Source organism: Thamnophis elegans, chromosome Z (assembly GCF_009769535.1).
Source record: "Thamnophis elegans isolate rThaEle1 chromosome Z, rThaEle1.pri, whole genome shotgun sequence".
NCBI classification, from domain to species: domain Eukaryota; kingdom Metazoa; phylum Chordata; class Lepidosauria; order Squamata; family Colubridae; genus Thamnophis; species Thamnophis elegans.
In genome coordinates this window covers 123051609-123070817 of record NC_045558.1, presented here as the reverse complement: position 1 = coordinate 123070817, position 19209 = coordinate 123051609, and the positions used below count along the sequence as shown (strand labels likewise).

Below are 19209 nucleotides of genomic sequence, written 5' to 3'. Positions count from 1 at the left end.
TCGCGCGGCTGCATTCTGGACGAGTTGAAGTCTCCGAATACTCTTCAAAGGCTGCCCCATGTAGAGCTCATTGCAGTAGTCCAGTCTTGAGGTCACGAGGGCGTGAGTGACTGTTGCGAGTGCCTCCCGGTTCAGGTAGGGACGCAACTGGTGCACCAGGCGAACCTGGGCAAATGCCCCCCTGGTCACAGCCGACAGGTGATGTTCTAAAGTCAGCTGTGGGTCCAGGAGGACTCCCAAGATGCGCGTCCTGTCTGAGGGACGTAAATTTTCACCCCCCAGCCTGAGTGGCGGAATACTGGCCAAATTCTTGGGAACAATTGTCAGAAGAAAACCATATCTGTGCCCTCCTAAGAACTGTTGTCAGGGACAGAAATTTTAAACATATTTTCTAAAAAATAAATCCCTGATCAAGAATGCATTTTAATAACATTTTAACGACCTTAATTACTCATGGAACATCATGTCCTTACATAACCCTATAGTTTCATAGAACAGAGTTTAATAAACCCCGACTGGAAGTATGTAAAAGAAAAAAATGTAATAAACCTGAAATAGTTTGGAACACTGTACTTTGAACTGATGAAACAAGAATGGAACTGTTCAGCCACAGCCGCATAAAATACGTTTCGAGTAGCAAAGAATGAAAAATATCATCTGTATTGTTAAAGGGTGAGTTGCTCTGTTATGGTTTTGGAGCATGCCGCTTCTTGTGTAGGTGCAAGGAAAAATAGGTTCCCCAAATACCAACATATCCCACAGTGAAAAAATTGAAACTGAAATTGAAACCACACAGCTTGAAGTTGTTGAGGTTGAGAAACACTGATCTAAAGAGCAACACAGGTACCTGGGAAAAATTAACTCTTGCAGATAAAGTAGCCCAGAATTATGAAGAGAATGGAAAAGCCATTTGTACTTCTTAACAGATTGACTTCCTTCCATAGGAACAGGAAGGAATGTAGCTTGAAGCTGGATCCAGGAACATGCAATGAAATCACAGACATGCATCCCTTCAGACTGAGGACATCCAAAAGGAACCATTGTTAAATTTGGGGAAATATCATCACTTGACAATATGTTTGCTGTTTTTTCTGTTATTGCAAGTGGTATAGAGCATAGGGCACTATTTAAGTCTATTGCATAATTTATTGTACAATACATTTTGATAATACTTGTAAACAGAGCAACAGGGAAGGCAACCAAATGTATTTAGGGGATATTTTTTTCCAATAGGAAAAAAAAAGAAGATCCCTTGCTACTAGTTGAAAGCTGCGGCACCAAGCATGAAACAAGTGATTAAGAGTACTAGTTAGTTTTCACTATTTGTTTCATGAAATCAAAGCTTCAGGGAAAGTCAATCACAAGGACTTGGCCCTGTGCCATCAAATGAAGAAGATCCATCATGGCATCTTCAGTTTGCTAGACCTGGAGGGAACACTGGCCTTGAAATGTACCTATGAGCTGTCTCAAAGGTGCTTTCTTGAAAAGCAACTGGATTGTTTTTTCCCTTGAAGAAGAGGTTTTGCTTCTCATCCAAGAAGCTTCATCAGTTCTGGTTGGCTGGTGCAGGGTGGGGAAAAAAAGTTTTCCTGTTCCCTTTTGAAAAAGCACCTTTGAGGCAACCATGAGCAGCTGGATGACTGAGAATCTCCATAAGCATTTACCTCTGAGCTGTTTTCGGCATTCTTGTAAACAAGATCAGGAGAGCAATAACTGAAAGAGTATTTCCAAAGCAGAAATGTTTATTAGAAATATAGATTAATACAAAAATACAATCAACCACCCCCACCCCATCCCACCCGCCATGCCTAACAGAAATATAACCCCAGTAAGTCTATTCATACTGAAGCAGGATTCACAGCCATTCATATTTTAACAATTCTTTCTGAGACAGCTCCTTTCTGAGCTGCTTGATACGTCTTCCCTTCCATTCCCCCCCCCCCCGCTCCATTTATGCCTGTTTTGCTCTTTCTCTCCTATCATTCCTTTGTGATCAATGGGTTTTCTGGTTTAGTCAAGATAGCAGCCACAGAAGAGGAGTAACTTGATCTCCACCTAGTTGGATACATCCCTTGAAGTCCTAAATCTGGACCAGACGATTCACATCCTCTTCTTAATTCAGGCACTGAGAGTCTGATTGTGCATTGGAAGCAGAATGCAAGGAACGGACACCACCAAATTTTGGGACCTCAGGGTGACATCCAGCCCCACATTCGTAAGAACACTGTCTATGGTTTGGAGGACAACTTAGGATCCCTGGATCATGAAACATCTGTCACTGGAGATCAAGAGGTCGAGATGACAAGGAGAATAAAGAAGCCTGGGGAGTGCTCAGGATCACTTGGTGCTTGGAGAAAAATATTAGACAATTCACAAGTAGTTTGAGAAATAGCTGCTCTGGGGAAAGGGAAAAAGATGGGAAGGAAAGGGCTCCTATAGATATTTCTCTGTAGTTGGAGCTCAACACTCTTCCTCCTCCGAGAGGTAATGCAGTTCAGCTAGTTTTTGCTGTAGCAACTCCTCCACTTTAGCGGACTGGGACTGGGCAGGTTTTCCCTTTGCCCTAAGTCCCTTCCGGAGATGGGGTTTGCGTTGCTTACGGGGAAGGCCCACCTCCTGGAACTGAATTGCCCTCTTCAGCTTGCGTTGGCTGGTGAAGACAAGGGTTCCCTTGCGTTCCAGTGGTACCTCAAATATGGTCTCAAATGATCTGCAAGGAGAAAAAGGAGACTCGACACCAAATTTAAAAAGGAGAAGCTGTCTCTGAGGTTCCTTAACAGGGAGGCCAGCCTTAGGCTCGTAGCTATCAAACCGGCTAAAAGGAGGACAGATCTAACTCCTCTTCACTCCCAATATTTAGCATCGGGGGGCAAACGATGCCAGCGTTCAGGCAATCATTAAGTGCAGAGCATATTCTGGATGTAAGCAAGGCATGGAACTGTGATGTCATCAGACAATTTTAGCCATCTTCTTAATGGATGCCCAAAAGGTCAAGCGTGAAAAGAGGAAAGGGTATAAAATGCAAACCCAAGAAAAATGTAAAACACCTCTATAGCAAAATATCTACGGTTCCTTTTTGAATGCAGAGCCTTTTGTATTCACTGCTTGCTTGTTAAAGAACTGCTTGACCCACCCCCAGGATGAGAAAATTCTAAAAGGGGGAACAGGTGATTTATTATAGTACAGTGGTTCTCCATATTCTCTTCACCATGGACTCCCTTTAAATACCCTTTGTGGCCACGGACCACCAAGACCACCTTGGACCATGGGCCCGGACCACCAAGACGTAATTTATAGTTATTTTTTTACTGCGAGCACACTGGCCCACATTAAAAATGAAATGAAAAATGAATTCTGATGCCTGCGCTTCAAGAGAGTGTATATCTACCCAAATGCATATACAACACACACATACACATGCTATATACAAACATAAATACTTACCTGCACCACCAGATTTAAATAACATTAATTCATGCCTTTACAGATCCCTGGGACAATATTGCGTTCCCCCAGGGGTCTGCAGACCAGAGTGGGGAGTGTTATAGAGAATACCACATAAATTCTGCATGACAGCAGTAAATGGGAAGCATGAGATGAGCCTAGACTGAAATAGTCGTTCAATGATGAATTCCGTAAGCCCTCTGTGGTCCATCAGTTAGATGGGTGTGGTGCCCTGGTGCACTTTGAATCCAACGCAATCAACGTTAACTTACCTGTTGCTTCCTCAACAGGGAGCATATGCTAAGGCAGTTTTCTCAAACTCAGCAATTTTTCAAGATGTGTGGATTTCAACTCCCAGAATTTCCCCAGCCAGCATTCTGGAATTAAAGAAATGTGGGCTTCAATCACGCTGGCTGAGGGATTTCTGGGTATTCAAAGTCCACACATCTTAAAATTGCTGAGGTTGAGAAACACTGTGCTAAAGCAACAAATCAGTCCACTACAGTGATTCTCAACCTGGAGTTCGTGGATCCCTGGGGGGACAGCGATATTACCGCAGGGGATGCGGGAAGGCTTGAAGAAATATTATGATTTAAATCTTGAGTTATGTCTTGGGGGTCTGTGGCCACAAAATGTATTTTAAGGGACTTCGTGGTGAAGAAAGGGTGGAGAACCACTACTCTAGTACTTTTATATGCATTAGCTTTCTTCCAGAGAGTGCCGTCCAAATAATTTGTCTCAACCTTCCTAGCCAATACAGGCAGGAAATCTTCAGGTAGAAACTATAGCATTTCTTTTTCAAGTGTGCTGACTCTACTTGGCTGAGTCCTAGATTAAACACAAACTCTGTATTGTGGTTTGCTTAACTATGGTCTGCAGAACTCATAATTGGTTTTACAAAGCTGCTGAGCCATAAACCAGAGTGTACAGATGGTCAGGTCCCACCACCTTGTGACTCCACTATGTATCAGTCTGGCCAACATGGACCAAGCCCTATACAACAACCATTAGCAGGGCCTTCTCACCTCTTCTCTGTAGGTGTATGATAGTTCTTGTTTGTGTAGATCTCCTCCAGACTGAACACCTTCTTGTTCAGCCTGAGAAAAGAGAGAAAGGGAACATATTACCTTGGAATAACTTGGCCAGTAGGGGAAAATATCTGTGAGATGGGAAAATTGTTCTGCAGAATAATAAAGCATTTTCTCTGCAGTGCATAGGGTAACATTCTGCTCATTTTTTCAGGCAAGCTTCTTAGCCTGCCATTCCATTAGATTTTGACAGAACTGTCCACTGGGTCATATTGTCCACAGCATCTTTGGAAAATGTTCCAGGCGCAAGGTTCCAGAATGCCCTTCTCTTTAATCCCTGTTCTCCAAAGAAGTTGATCTCTGACCCACTATCAGAAGGTACAAATCCTAGATTTGTTCCAATGCAATTGAAAAGCAAATGACCCAGCACTTTAACCCTGGAAAAGGTCTAGTCCTTTCTGCTTACCCACTGCCCCTTTTCTAGCTTAGAATCATGGGAGAATCTGGATCCTAGGTTCTCTGGCCACTATTGGGTAATCTGGAAGCCCATTCCCACCCTCCTGCAGAAGCATTTTCATTTGGGGCTCCCAATTTGTTTAAGGCATGCTCTCACCTGACTGGACGGGGAAGCCCCATGGGGGTGAGATTGGCTTGATGCCTGGCTGGGGTCTTGCGGATTCTTATGCAGGACACTTTTTCTAATGTGTTCTCTTGGGACCCCTGCAGGTTTTAGGGAAATTAAGTGGGGATAAGCATGGACATGACGGGAAAGGCAAGCCCTATAGAGAGGTAGGGTTTGTCTTAATCCAACCCCACCCCTCACTCGCAACACTTCCTCTATTACGGCCCTACATCAAACAGTGACTGACCTTCGTTTCATCTTCTGAAAGCATCAACGGCTCTGATGCAACCATATCTAGGCCAACCGCAGGTACCTTTTGCCCACCATCTGGGGAGAGGGAGGCCTTCCTGAAAGGGCAAAGGAAACAAGTCACGTACAGATCAAAGAGACCCCACATGTTCTCCATGTTGGAGACATCTGCTCATTGGTTCAGAGGGGACAGAAAAGGAAAAGAACTTAAATTCAGTCTCTGCCCAATTCTTTTCCTCCTAAATTTCCAGATGTGTCACGATTGCAAACATCCGCATTCTCCGCATGTACAACCAGGAGGTCTGTAATCCAACACTTCTTGTAGGAAAAAGAAAGCGAGCTGACTGAACAGGAAGACCTACTAAATATGCAGCACAACACAGGAGTTGGAGGGTTCACCGACAAAAGGGTGAACGACAAAAGGGCGAATGACAAAAGCGCGCCCGACTAAACCGCGGTGACAAAATCACGAGTTCTAAAGCGCGCCAACAAATGAGCGCTGAAGCACAGCAACAACAGCGCGGTGACAGAAGCGCGCTCTAAACCTAAACCTAACCCTAAACCTAACCTTAAATCTAACCCTAACCCTAACCCTAAACCTTACTTCAACTTAAATCACGCTTCTGTCACCGCGCTGTTGTCGCCACGTTGATGACATCGCAGTTTTAGCACCACGGTTTTGTCGGTGCGCTTTTGTCGTGCGCGCATTTGTCGGGTCACAGAGTTGGAGGAAAGGTGGGGGGGAAAAAAGTGATGCCTCCCCCTTTGCAGATTCCAGAACTAGTTAATAATTGGACACACAATGGTGCCTTACGGAGAAATAGATATCAGGGGAATATGGCCTGATGTAACCATAATCTAAAAAAACAACAACTTTCAAATACTCTTGCTCAAAGTCTTAAGCAGCAGACAATGGCCACCAACATACTCTTGGATTACAGTAGTCCTCGATGAACGACCAAAATGGAGACCAAAATTTCTGTTGCTAAGTGAGACAGTTGTTAAAACAAGTTTTGCCTCATTTTACAACCTTTCTTGCCAAACGTGTTAATGGCATGGCTGTTAAGTGAATCTGGCTTCCCTGTTGACTTTGCTTGTCGGAAGGTCACCTAAGGTGATCACATGACCCCAGGACACTGCAACCGTCATAAATATGAAACATCTGGATTTTGATCACATGACCACGGGGATGGTGCAATGGCCGTAACTGTGAAAAATGGTCAGAAGTCACTTCTTTCAATGCCGTCGTAACTTCGCTCACTAAATGAACTGTTGTAAGTCGAAGACTACAACACCCCCTGAACACCCTCTTTATTCCAGATTCATTCTGGCTGGGAATAGGAGTCCAAGAACATGTGATCAAAATCTCCCAAAGTAAAAAAAATGGGCTGTAAAACAGGGGTACCCATCCCCGGGGGACTCAGCCCACTACCGGGCAGTGGCCTGTTTAGAACTTGGCCACAGAAGCAGCAGATGAGCAGCTCCTTTTGTGCAAGCAGCAGGGGCGTACACCCACCACTTGTACAAATGAATCCTCATGGGCTCACCTGCCACTTGCGCGTAACCATTCCCTCATCAAGCTGGAAAGGTTGAGGATTGCTCTTGTAATAGATCCAGTCTTTCGGACAGGGAGGGATCAAAAATCTGTTCCTTTCTCACCCTTCCTTTCCTTTCAGCCAGGAAATGAAGCCTATGCCTGTGCCTTCAGGATCATCCTCACATTGCTGGGTGCGGAGCTGACGTTCTTTGAGGGGGAACAACATACCTCTTTGGGGAACAGGGAAGGGAAAGTTATTACCTGGGATGTGCCGGGTCAGGTTCATGACAGCAGGATGGTGCCAGGGAAGAGTAGGAGGAAGGATCACAGTAGGTGGTATGAACCAAGGGTCGTGGCAAGAGGCGGGCAGGGGGGCTGCTGAAGGGGTACACTTCCTTACGCAGGCAGGGCAGTGTGGGATGGTCCAGTTCTCGAGATACTTCCAGACTGCAAACCGTGTGTCGGCGTTGCCGCAGCTGCAACAATGGAGAAAGCACCGAAGAGACACTTTGCCAAGAGCAGGCTCTAGGAAAATCAGGGCAGGAGTAGCTACGTCCAAGGTGGGGCTGTGGAGCCGGCTCCCCTTGGCTCAAGCGCCACTGGCGGATGGGGGGCCTCCCGCTCACCACCAGGCGGTCAGCTTCTTCTCTCTCTTCTTCGTGGCAAGAGCTCCTCTTGCGGGGACGTGGTTCAGAAATGGCAATTTTCACCTCGATATTGACTCCCGGGCGAGGGGTGGCCGACGGAGTTGTTGCCGCTTCGTCCCCATTTGCTGGAGGACACGGTGATGGGGACGGAGATCTTTCAATGGGCGGCAGGGATGGTTTGGACGGGCTGAAGAAGATCTCGGCAAAGGCTTCCAGTTTCGAACGCATGCTTTGGAAGACTGGGGCCAAGCCCCAGGGCCTGAAATGCGGGACCATGGACGGACGCAAGAGGGTCGAAACCGAGGTAGAACTGGATGTTTCAGAGGACGGACCTGATGGAAGGAGAAAGATATGGCTGTTACACAGGAGGTATCTTGAGGGCCATTGACACGAGATGTTAAAACACAGCTATGCGATGATTTATTTATAACCAGTTTCAAGCATCTGAATGTAAATCGGATAACCATGGGGAATGCTGCCATGGTCATAAGTGTGAAAAATGGTCATAAGTCACTTTTTTCAGTGCCATTGTAATTTTGAATGGCCACTAGGCAAACTGTTGTCAGATGAGGGCTACCTGTACTTCTTAACTGCCATCTACCTCAGAGGCGGGGTGCGGGGCGCTGATGATCTCAAAGCAACAGAGGGAGAGTTCAAAATATTTCTCTGGCTGGCATCTTTCGAAGAATGTTGGTCAGGAAAAAAACTTTACTTTGGACTTAAGGAAGAGGGAAGTCCTGTCTTAGCATGTGGCAGAAGTTGGCTGATTTAGGCTGATTCAGAAGTTAACCAATATCAGCTCAGAGGAGAGACTCCTGACCCCCACAACATGCCAGAGAAGTTACTAGATTTGGAAGTTTAAGAAAATCCTGCCAGGAGGTAGTGGTAAGCTTTTTTTTCGTATTACTTACTTGCTAAATTTGTATATGCAACTATATGCATCTTGCCACATTGTGGTTCTGGGCAGTTTCCAATGTCACAAAACACCATCAAAAACAATTAGTTCATTAAAAATATTAATAATTAAATTTAAAGCATTAAAATTAACAAAAACATTAGGCAAAAAGGAACCAATACCCATCGGGGTCTCAAATCAGGTGGCAGAGCCAGGTCTTCAGCCCTTTCCAGAAGGCCGAGAAAGTAGTGGCAGATCCCACCTTGAGGGCACGGTGTTCCAAAGGGAGGAAGCCACAGCAGGAAATGCTCTGCTCCTGACCCCCCCCACCAACCAAAATTCCTCAGCCGAAGCGGTCAACAGTATGCCCCTTCTGCACGTGAGGCAGGCCAATCCCATAGAGATGAGAGACCTCCTCAAGTAGCCTGGATTCATGACCAGGACATAATGTTTTTGCCAAAAAAACTGCCTGGATCATCAACACAAAGTGTCCGACTGTCACCAAATTGTCAATTTGCTTTGAAAGAAACAGTGCTTTGCTGTACAAGTAATCCTTGACTTACAACAGTTCGCTTAGTGGCCCTTTGGAAGTTACATTAGCACTGAAAAAGCGTGACATATGACTGTTGTTCACACTTACAATGGTTGCAGCATCCCCATGGTCATGTGATCAAAATTCAGATGCTTGGCAACTGACTCATATTTATGACAGTTGCAGTGTCCGGACTGATCCCCTTTTGTGACCTTCTGACGAGCAAAGTCAATGGAGGAAGCCAGATTCACTTAACAACCGTGTTACGAACTTAACAACTGCAGTAATTCATTTAACAACAATGGCAAGAAAGGTCGTAAAATGGGGCAAAGTTCACTTAATCGAAATCTTGTTTAGCAAGAGAAATTTTGGGTCCAATTGTGGTCGTAAGTCAAGGACTATCAGTACATGACATCCTTTCCAAAGAGACACAGTGGTGCAAGCGATGAAAAGGCCCAAAGTCAAAAGTACTCTAGGGCATCATCTTTTTCTCTTCCTCATCTTTCTCCTCTTTTCCTTCCTTTTTTCACTGTTCCTCTTTTCTTGGCCTCTTTCTCATGCACAGCAATATTGCTAAATATTTGCAAGGATATAGTAATTCGCCTTCATTTTCTTCAACACTTGTGTCTGTAATGCTAGCATGTGTCAAGATTAATAATTGAAGGGAAAAGGAGGCATTCTCATCACAGGTCAAGATAGAAAAAAATTTCTCTTCCCTTTACACTATTGTTTCTTAACCATGGCGGGCTGGGGAATTCTGGAAATAGGAGTCCACACATTTTAAGTCACCAAGGTTAAGAAATATTATTTCTTATAGTATTATAGAATGTTTAAATCTGGCAATCTTATGTCAAAAATGGCTAAGATGGTATGAATACTTTTGAAACATTAAATTATGTGACATGGATTTCAAGAAGACAAAATTAGTTGTTCAGTGAAGTCTCATTCTAACATTAGCAAAAGGTTTCTCACTCTCAAGCAAATATAAAAACTTGCTAGAGCCTTTTCTTTTTTTCAAATTTGTTTTTTGTTTATCCCTTCGCTTTGTACTTTTTTTATGTATGAAGAATCAAATACATAGCCATTATAATTCTACATTCCTTATTTGGAGAAATCATCAACATTTAGAGTGAATTCCACTGGGAGCCATCTCATATAAGGCATGCTCTGAATCCCTCTGACTTCTATTGATAGAAGAGAATATTTGTAGCTCAGAGTTGAACTGTGGGGTCCTTGGTGCTCTCTGAGCTTGATGTTTTTTTTTTTGTAGATATTTCATTATCAAACTTGGTAACATCAAAAGGGAGTTGAGTTTGCTCTTATTTTCATATACTAAGGGCTTCACTAACAGTGTTTTGATTGGTGCCAGGTCTCTAGAGTCTCGGGCAGAGAAGGGCTATTCTGCACCCCTCCCTCAAATGTTCTTTAAAATACTGAGTTTCCCAGCATTCCTTTAGGAGCCTCCAACATGCAAACTGTAGTTACTCATCCTAAAATGAATCCTCTTTACTGTTTGCTGGGGAGGTGTGTAACTAAAAGTTAGTCTACATTTACCGCACATCTGACTTTGAGGATATTTCTTCATAACCAAACAAAAGTGCATTTTCTGTGCAGTTCACACCCCTTGCTCACTAGGTTGGGATGTCACAAAGCAAAGGCCACAGTTTGTAATTAACCCCCACGCCCCTTTTTGATTGGCAGAGTGGTGCAGGAGGCTGAGTGCTGTCACGCCCCCGCCCACACACCCAGGTATTAGGGTATAGAACTGGTTGTTAAACAATGGAGAGGGAGGGAGGGAGGGAGGGAGAGAGAGAGAGAGAGAGAGAGAGAGAGAATATCTATAGTAGGTAGATGAGATAATAAAGTCAAAAAAGGCGAACATTTTTACAGAACTACAGATATGTTGAGGCCAAGCGTGACAAGGCGGGGGTGTGCGAGGCGCCCCTCGATGTGAATGTCATCAAGTTGGCCATGCCGACCCAGTCACACGACAAACTAGCCACACTCACAGAACTGGTAGTAAAAAAATTTGAATCCCACCACTGATACTGCCTAATACATCGGTCCAGAATCCTTGGCGATGTAAATCCCCATCTTTTCTAAATAAGTTCAGGAACAGTGTTACATGACATGAATTCCTCCTTGCCTTTGCCATTCCCTCAAACAGCTTACTTTAGCATTATTTCTTTGAGGATCCTGTCCCTAAAGTGCAACCTTTGGCCACAGACAGGTTGATCACTTTTGCTATCAGTGTTTAGGTATAAACGTTTTTTGCATACTACCAAACCCCTTTATTTAATTCAGCACGCCACCAACCTGTGTGATGCTCCTGGTCATGTAGATCTGAAGACACTGGCGTTTTCATGCTTGATGGCAGATGAGGCAATTCTCGATGATCACTCCTGAGCAAGAGCATAAACAATGGAAAGTGATGGGCAATCGTTTTAGCTCTTCTGTCTGATGATGTCCCGGAACAGCCTTCTCCAGCCGGGCATCAGTTAGAAATTTACCCAGCACTGGCATTAAAGGATAAAAAATGTTAAGCCCTCCCCAATCCAGAGATTCCAAATAAAGTAGACTTCCATTCAGGAAACTGTCCTACCAGCATGGCATTCAGCAATCACAGTACCTGGAAGGCTAACACACCTGGGGAGTGGCCCATTAAGGAAGACTACTCTCAAGATCTGTTTGCAGCACAACCATAATCCTGGTGAAGGGAAAAGGATGGCTTAGTCATTCCTCCATCCTAATGTGGAAACACTCACCTGCAGGGAGGTGGAAAGTTCTCCAGAAGCTCCTGGCCAACACCAGCATCCTGCTGGCGAGAAAAGAGGTCTGAACTAAAATGGGACCACCTTCCCTCTGACCCCAACCTGCAAAAGGTTTGCCCATGTGCAAATGATTTCCCGCAGCAAACTCACCTGGGCTTGGGTCAACTGACAATCCTCCAAAGTGGGAATTGGCCGATGAGCCTCCTCTTCTGGAGTGGCCCGTGTTCCCTCTCTCCCATTTATAAGAGGGACTCCATTCTGCAGGCGCTGCCTCTTGGCTTGCAAGCGCTCTGACTCACGGCAGCGAGGGGGGGAGAGTCTATGTTCCCCCAACTTCTGGCACATGGGAGCCAACTGTTCCTGAGGTTCTTTACAGGGACGAGAACCCAGCTTAGGCAGAAGGGATCTGAAGGAGCAAGACAGACAGGTAGGCTGCTGACATCCACAAACCACACTCTCAACTTTTTTCTCCTGAATCCTTGCTCACCTGCACACAGTGCTATCCTGTCTGTTTCTTGACCAGGAAACTTTGGTCTCATTCCCAAATGAGGACTGGAGGAGTTTTTTGGACGGAAGCAAGGCAGGCCTTTGTAAAGGGGAGCATCTTTGTGGAACCTCCTAGACAGAGGGAGAGACAACCTAACTTTCAAACATCTGTAAACATCAGATAAGAAGCCTCTTTTCCTCATCCCACGGGCTAGCGTTGGCAGCTTGAATCTGCGGGGGAAGACGAGCTGAGTCAACAGAGACTCGGGGGGGGGGGGGCACTCCGTTGGCTTGGAAGGAAACAGAGGAAGGGCAGAACCAGTCCAGCCAGAGCTGTTCAGGACTGGAACAGCTCATAAGAGCGACAGGAACAGGAGAGACAGAGCTCAGGAGATGAACAAGGACCACCATCCCCTGACCCGAAAGCACAAAGAGAAGAGAGAAGGAGAGAACAACGTAGATTGAGCCAGTTACGAGGGAGGAGAGTGCCCCACCCCCCTTCAGAATGCACTCCAGGGGAGTGAGTTTAAGTTTAAGTTTAATAAATTTATATGCCGTCCAATCCCGAAGGACTCCGGGCGGCTTACATAAAAGACAATTTAAGAAGTACTAAAAGTTTAAAAAGTAGAAGACAGAATAGGTTAAAACACAACACACACTCAACCGTAATGGGGCTGGGCCTCATTCAAGAGGTCAACAGCCCCAGGCCTGCCGGAAAAGCCAGGTCTTAATAGACTTTTTGAAGGCCGCGAGAGTGGGGAGGATCCGGATCTCTGGGGGTAGATCGTTCCATAGGGTGAGTGAGACTTAAGGAGCATTTGTCTGGAACAAACACTGAATTCATGAAGTGGTGAGTGCTGACATTTGAACCTCCTTGGATTCCTTGCATTCCGTATGGCTTTTTGGACTAATTACCTGGATTCTTTGCTTCCTGAACTCCTTGCTTTGCCCTGCTGGATTTACTGCTGTGCAGCTATAAAATGCACAGCGCTGGACTGGATTTCTTATCTTGGTTACTGTGTGCTAACCTTGTTTACTGGACTAGAGGCTGTTGAAGGTACTTGTGACAGCTTTGCTCCAAGACTTGTAGTAAGTGTGAGGAAGTTTGGGGGCTCAGGTGGAACAATAAAGGGAAGTTAGACCTGCTCTCTGGCTGTGTTGTTTTCATGCCAAACCCTGGATCATCACACAGAAAAAACTACAGATCATATGATTAACTCTCCTGTTTCAGTTATACAAAACATTGTACTTGAACGATTTCCTGCACTCGGAGAAACTCTTGGCTGTGAATGGCATCAAATCTACCCATTTGTTCTGTGCAGGAGTCAAAATTTCAGAACACAAGTTTTGTGAAGAGTTTTAGAGACAAGAATTGTAATAAGTTTCTTTTTTCCTATCTCATTCTGCCCTATCATCATAGATCAGCTCTTAGAAATGTTAGTAATTCAACCCAAATATGCATGCCATAGTGTAACATCATTATCCACAAATGGTTAGAAACAGAAAAAATAACTTTGAAAAGAATTCTATACATAAAAAAGCTTGGTAAATCAAAAATTATCTGCTTAATAACAAACAAATAAAAAATTAGGCATCAGGCCTGTAACTTAAGAACACCCAGTCTCAATTAGTAATGAGGGAATTGCCATCTGCCTACACAAAGCCTGGGAGATACATCATCCATTCAGTTTGGTGGCCTATTCCGCAAATCCCTTTAACATTCACTCCAGGTTTTACAGCATCCTTACTGGCACTTGGGTTGTGGAAAAGTCTTCCAGATCAATAGCCAACACCTTTCGCTGTTTCTTCTCTATGGGAGATGCCACATCCCACAGGGTCTCTCCCATCCCACCGCAAGGATCCCTGCCCTCATCTGCCTTTGGTGGGGAGCCTTGTTGGAGCCGCTGCCTCTTCTTGGGTGACCACTTTTCATCCTCACTTAAGGGGAGTGAGTCTCTGCCTCTGTCCAGGGGCTCCCGAAGACGTGCAGGGGTCCCCTCCTCCTCAGCTGTACGCCTGCAAAAGGATACAGAGAGAGATTCTCAAAACAACAGCCTGATTCCTCCTCCTCCTCCCCTTCTCCCCACGTTGAATTCCCAGAACAAAAAATATGGCAATCTCTAACCTGAATATGATTTTTCGTCGCCTGGTTGTCATCTCAGAAGTGGACAATCGTGAACAACCCCCATTAGAGGTGCATTCCATGGCTGGACTCAGACCCAACACCTTTTGGAGGTCAGGAATCGGAAAGCTGCCCTATTTCTCCTCCAGAACCTCATTTCTCACCTCTCTGTGGTGGAAGAGAAATCAAATGAATAAATGTTTACTTATTTCATTTAAAAAAAACACACACATGAATATGTACATAAAGATTCTCCTCTGTATCTTGAAATAATTGGCAATGAGAAAAACTACATTTCATTTTAAAATATCCCCAGATCAAGGTAAGAATAATGGCAGAGTTAATGGCTGGGAAATGCAACATTTTTAAAAAGATGAATTTTGTATGGTGAAAAAATTACAAATTTGAGGATTGGTGTGCCCCAAAGGGATTCTGCTCAGTTAATTGCAGTGAACTGAGTATTTTTGAGGGAAATATAAAACAATTTACAGAAGTCTAAAAAGAAAGGAAAACACTGGCAAAAAGTGATCACATTACAAAACTAAATAACTTTAGTAATGTCAAAATACTGAGGAACTTGAAATAGTTCCTTAATATCAGTGGTGGGTTTCAAAAAATTTTCGAACCTACTCTGTGGGTGTGGCCTTTGTGGGAGTGGCTTGCCAGCCATGTGACCTGGTGGGAGTGGCTTGCCAGCCATGTGTTTTCTTTCTCTCTCTGTATCTCTCTCTCTCTCTCTCTCTCTCTCTCTCTCTCTTTCCTTCCTTTTGTCTCTCTGTCCCTTTTTCTTTTTTTCTTTCACCTCTCTCTCACTTTTTCGTTTTTTCTTTATTTATTTATTTATTTATTTCCCTTTCTCTCGCTGTGTGAGTCTGTCTGTCTGTCTGTGTGTGTCTGTCTGTGTGTGTGTGTGTAGTGGGTTTCAAAAATTTGACTAACCGGTTCTACTGAACTGGTGCGAACTGGTAGGAACCCAACTCTGCTTAATATGCTACTAATTGAAGACATGTTCATAAGGCATCCAAACTACCATAACAGAGCCTCTTTAGGAAGGATTTAATTAAGGAAATAATTAAAACTGGTTTTCAATCGGCAGGTTTTAAGACTTGTGGACTTCAATTCCCAGAAGATTTCCCATTAGATCCCACAGACTAGGCCTCCTCCGAATTCCATCGGTAGGCCAATGTCGGCTGGCAACCACCCGGAGGAGGGCCTTCTCTGTGCCTGCTCCGGCCCTTTGGAACAATCTCCCCGTGGAGATTCGGACCCTCACCACCCTTCAGGCTTTCCGTAAAGCCATCAAGACCTGGCTGTTCCAGCAGGCCTGGAGCTGCTGAGTCCCATCCCCTACTCGAATGGGTATGCGTGTTGAGACCTTTTAGACTGTTTTGTACTGTTGTTGTTGTTTTTTGTGTGTGGTTTTCCTTTTTGTATTGTCCCCCCCCCCCCCTTGGTTTTGTTAGCTGCCCTGAGTCCCTTGGGAATAGGGCGGCATACAAGTCAAATAAAACCTTCAAACCTTCAGAATTCTGCAAGTTAAAGTCCACACATCTCAAATTTGCCAATGTTGAGAAATAAAGAATTAAACTCTTTTGCCTCTTAGGTCTGTCATTCCCCACCTTCTTCAGTTTGGAATTTTAATCAGGCTTAATTTTAAAAAAATCATTTTTAATCATTCCATCTTGAAATCAAAATGCATTTATTTAAAAGGTTTTCCACCGTCCACCAGTGTCTATTGTCATAAACTATTAACAGAGCTGAGCATCCTAAAAAAAAAGAGGAATTCATTTTTATTGACAAATTGCCTATTTCTACACAAAGCTGCACTTCAATGGAAGTTATTTCCTGTTTTTTAACAGCACATCAAGTGTGTAGTGGGGTGTGCTTTTCTAAGAAGGATGGCAAACCGTGCTCTCACCTTTGAAAGGTTTGCTATTTTAAATAGTTATTCTTCTAAGCCAGTGTTCTCTACCTTGGTAACTTTTAGATGCGTGGTCTTAGACTCTCAGAATTCCTCAGTCAGTATGATTGGCTAGGGAATTCTAGGAACTGGAACCCACACATCTTAGGAGTTGCTAAGGTTGAAGAAAAAATGTTCTAAATTGTGCTGCACAATACACAGAGGTAAGTGAGGAAATGGGATTATGCCTCAGAGAAGCTAATTATGAATCATTAGCAATCATCTAAATCATAGGCTAAGACCCATTCTTTCTCCCACAGCAGGATAAAAAAAAACTGAGATAGAAAAAGTTTTCCCAGCATGTCAGAAGATTCCTCTGTACAGTGTGTGTGTGTGTGTGTGTGTGTGTGTGTGTGTGTGTGTGTGTGTGTGTATTTTAAGTCAGTTTTGGACTCTTGGTGACTGTCTGGACTAGTCTCAGCAGTATTTTGGGCAAGGTTTTTGAAAGTGGTTTGGCACTGCCCACTTTCTAGGGCTGAGAGAGTGAGTGACTAGGCCAAAATTATCCAGCTGGCTTTGTGCCAGAATAGAATAGAATGGAATGGAATTAGGAATAGGAGTAGGAATAGAATTCTTTATTGGCCAAGTGTGATTGAACACACAAAGAATTTGTCTTTGGTGCATAAGCTCTCAGTGTACATAAAAACACAAGATGCATTCATCAAGAATCATAAGGTGCAGTACTTAATGATAATCATAAGGTACAAATAAGCAATCAGGAAACAATCAATATAAATCATAAGGATACAAGGAACAAAGTTACTATCGTGCAGTCATAAATGGGAGGAGATGGGTGATAGCAATGATGAGAAGACTAATAGTAATGCAGCATTATGGAATAGTCTGACAGCGGTGAGGGAATTATTTGTTTAGCAGAGTGATAGCGTTCGGGGGAAAACTATTCTTTTGTCTAGTTTTCTTGGTGTGCAGTGCTCTATAGCATCGTTTTGAGGGTAGGCTAGACTAGAATCACCTGTTTTCTAGCCTGATGACTTATAGTTTATTGCTTTAGCTACTACATCAAGCTGACTGCCCTATATAGTGGATACTAGCATTGTACTATATTAAAGCAATCAAACCAGGACAGAAATCATATCCTCCCCTCATCACTCCACATCTTTTAACAACAGCAATACATGACAGACTAACATTTGCAGCTCAATTTGAGTTATTACATGACAAAATCCAAAACTGGACATTAATTGTATCACCACCACTCAAAAAACACAAAATAGTACAGCAGCTTTCATGTTCCTTAGACTTCCAAGGCAAGGTTTCTTTCACCTCAGCCTATTCCCACCAAGCTGGCAGATGACAAATTCCTATGAAGTGAAAAGTTTTCATACTCTTTCCTAGTTTGGCCTTAATTTAAAAAAAAACTAAAAAAATAGTTAGCCTTAATAAAAAAAACTTAGAACAATAGACTTTCCCCCCCTTACATGCAGAAACACAACCTTGATTTTCCCACTCTTTTTCTTAACTTAACTGTAAACTTGCACCTTTCGCTTCTTCCCCATTATAGATAAAAAGGGGGGTTGGAAAAGTTGTGTGTTTGTAGGAGAAACAGCAAAGGCCAAATTAGAGGACAGGATGGAAATCAAAATAACTCATGTCAATGAGTCCCTGCAGGCTAAAATTCGAGGCCAAAAGAATGCCAGTCTTGCTACAATGTTATAATTTAAGGAAATGTCCATCCTGATTTTTTTGCTACAGAGTTTCCACTTATCAAGGAAGCAGCCAAAGTTTCTCCCATCCCATTCTTCCTCTAACGGATCCCACCACACACACACACACCCGCCCCAATCTTAACTTTCTGAATCACTTGGCTGGGATAACACATCCAGAATCCCTCAGTTGTGTTTGTGTGACTCTTGGCACCAGTTTTTACCAACCATTTTCACCCCAAGTCTGTAAGGAGCGTGCATAAGTGCACCAACCGTCCCTGTCCTAATATTCCCTTTTCTTCGTATCCATTTCATGTATCCAAAATCATGTTCATACGTATATATGTTATCTAATACGTTTGACTAAATAAATAAATAAAGCTTATTAAGCAAGAAGAGGGGGGAGACAGACGGAGGCATAGTAACTCAGAGCTAGGCTTGAAGCAGCTTGAAAAAGACGGGGCTGGGGCGCAGGCAAAGCCCCGACGTTCGTTTTTGCAGCCTTTGCGCAACTCATCCTACGCAAGAAGTTGTCAGAAGGGACGCGCACACATAATCTCGTAGGTCCCTCCACCCGGGCACCCCGCACCCACCCACCCTCCTTCGCCCGGCATAGAAGGCATACTTGACGGTCGCCCAGGAAGCGAGCTGAGGATGCCCGGCTGCCAGTGAAACAGCAGGAGGAGCTGCCTTCGGTTCCCACCAAGGACTCCTCTCGGGTCATCCGCCAGACAGACCCCCACCCCACCCTCCATACTCCACGGGGGAATATCTCACCTCCAACCCCCGCAGGGAAGTGGTAGCAGTCGCGTCGCTAAACAGAGGACGGGGGAGGAGGAAACACGACCCCATCCCTCAGGTTACCCCTTTTTCCTTTCCCCCCTCTGCTCTTTTCTCATCAGCTCATGGGCCCGGCCGGATCCTGCTCCGGATCCCGGCCGTCCAATAGCGGCCGGCTTTATTTTCTGCCGCAGCCAATGGCTTCCTGTTTCTTTACTCAAGTGGCGGCTCAGGAATCGCCATCATTACTTAGGGCAGAAACGGCGATCATCTGTCGTCAAGGCCTTTATGTGGCGCCGAAGAGCGCGGTCGGGAAGGGCGGGTCCGTTTTTGGTACTGGGGATTCAGGAGGCGTGTCTTTAGAGATAGAATGGGTAGTTTTAAAATCTAGTAAAGTCTTTAAAGAACCCATTTCAATTTAGTTGCACCACCCTCTTCCGAAACTGATTTCCCGGCTACCAGTGAAAATATG

The 19209-nt window shown here is 44.3% G+C and overlaps 1 protein-coding gene across 4 annotated transcripts; it reads right to left on the bottom strand.

Moving 5' to 3' along the window:
- Positions 1-1997: 1997 nt before the first annotated feature.
- Positions 1998-19209, bottom strand: PRR14 (proline rich 14). 4 transcript variants are annotated; one of them, XM_032237186.1, is made up of 13 exons: positions 18735-19208; positions 14337-14501; positions 13960-14227; positions 12213-12343; positions 11876-12131; positions 11720-11772; positions 11271-11356; positions 7507-7859; positions 7142-7356; positions 5342-5441; positions 5086-5192; positions 4470-4541; positions 1998-2710 (listed from the first exon to the last, which is right to left on the bottom strand). In XM_032237186.1, the coding sequence occupies exons 2-13, from the start codon at positions 14414-14416 to the stop codon at positions 2461-2463; spliced, it is 1971 nt and encodes a 656-aa protein (XP_032093077.1). In that variant the 5' UTR covers positions 14417-14501; positions 18735-19208; the 3' UTR covers positions 1998-2460. The 4 variants fall into 4 exon arrangements, with proteins under 4 accessions (XP_032093077.1, XP_032093075.1, XP_032093076.1 ...); XM_032237184.1 differs by having other exon boundaries at positions 7142-7859; positions 18735-19207; XM_032237185.1 differs by having other exon boundaries at positions 7142-7859; positions 11720-11769; positions 18735-19207.

Bases quoted from the DNA above. Each gene is read 5' to 3' on its own strand.
- PRR14 (XM_032237184.1), bottom strand. From the start codon at position 14,416: ATGGAATGCACCTCTAATGGGGGTTGTTCACGATTGTCCACTTCTGAG. The intron at 14,228-14,336 runs GTTAGAGATTGC...ATCCTTTTGCAG, and splicing joins CGACGAAAAATCATATTCAG to GCGTACAGCTGAGGAGGAGG. The intron at 12,132-12,212 runs GTGAGCAAGGAT...TTGCTCCTTCAG, and splicing joins CAGGATAGCACTGTGTGCAG to ATCCCTTCTGCCTAAGCTGG.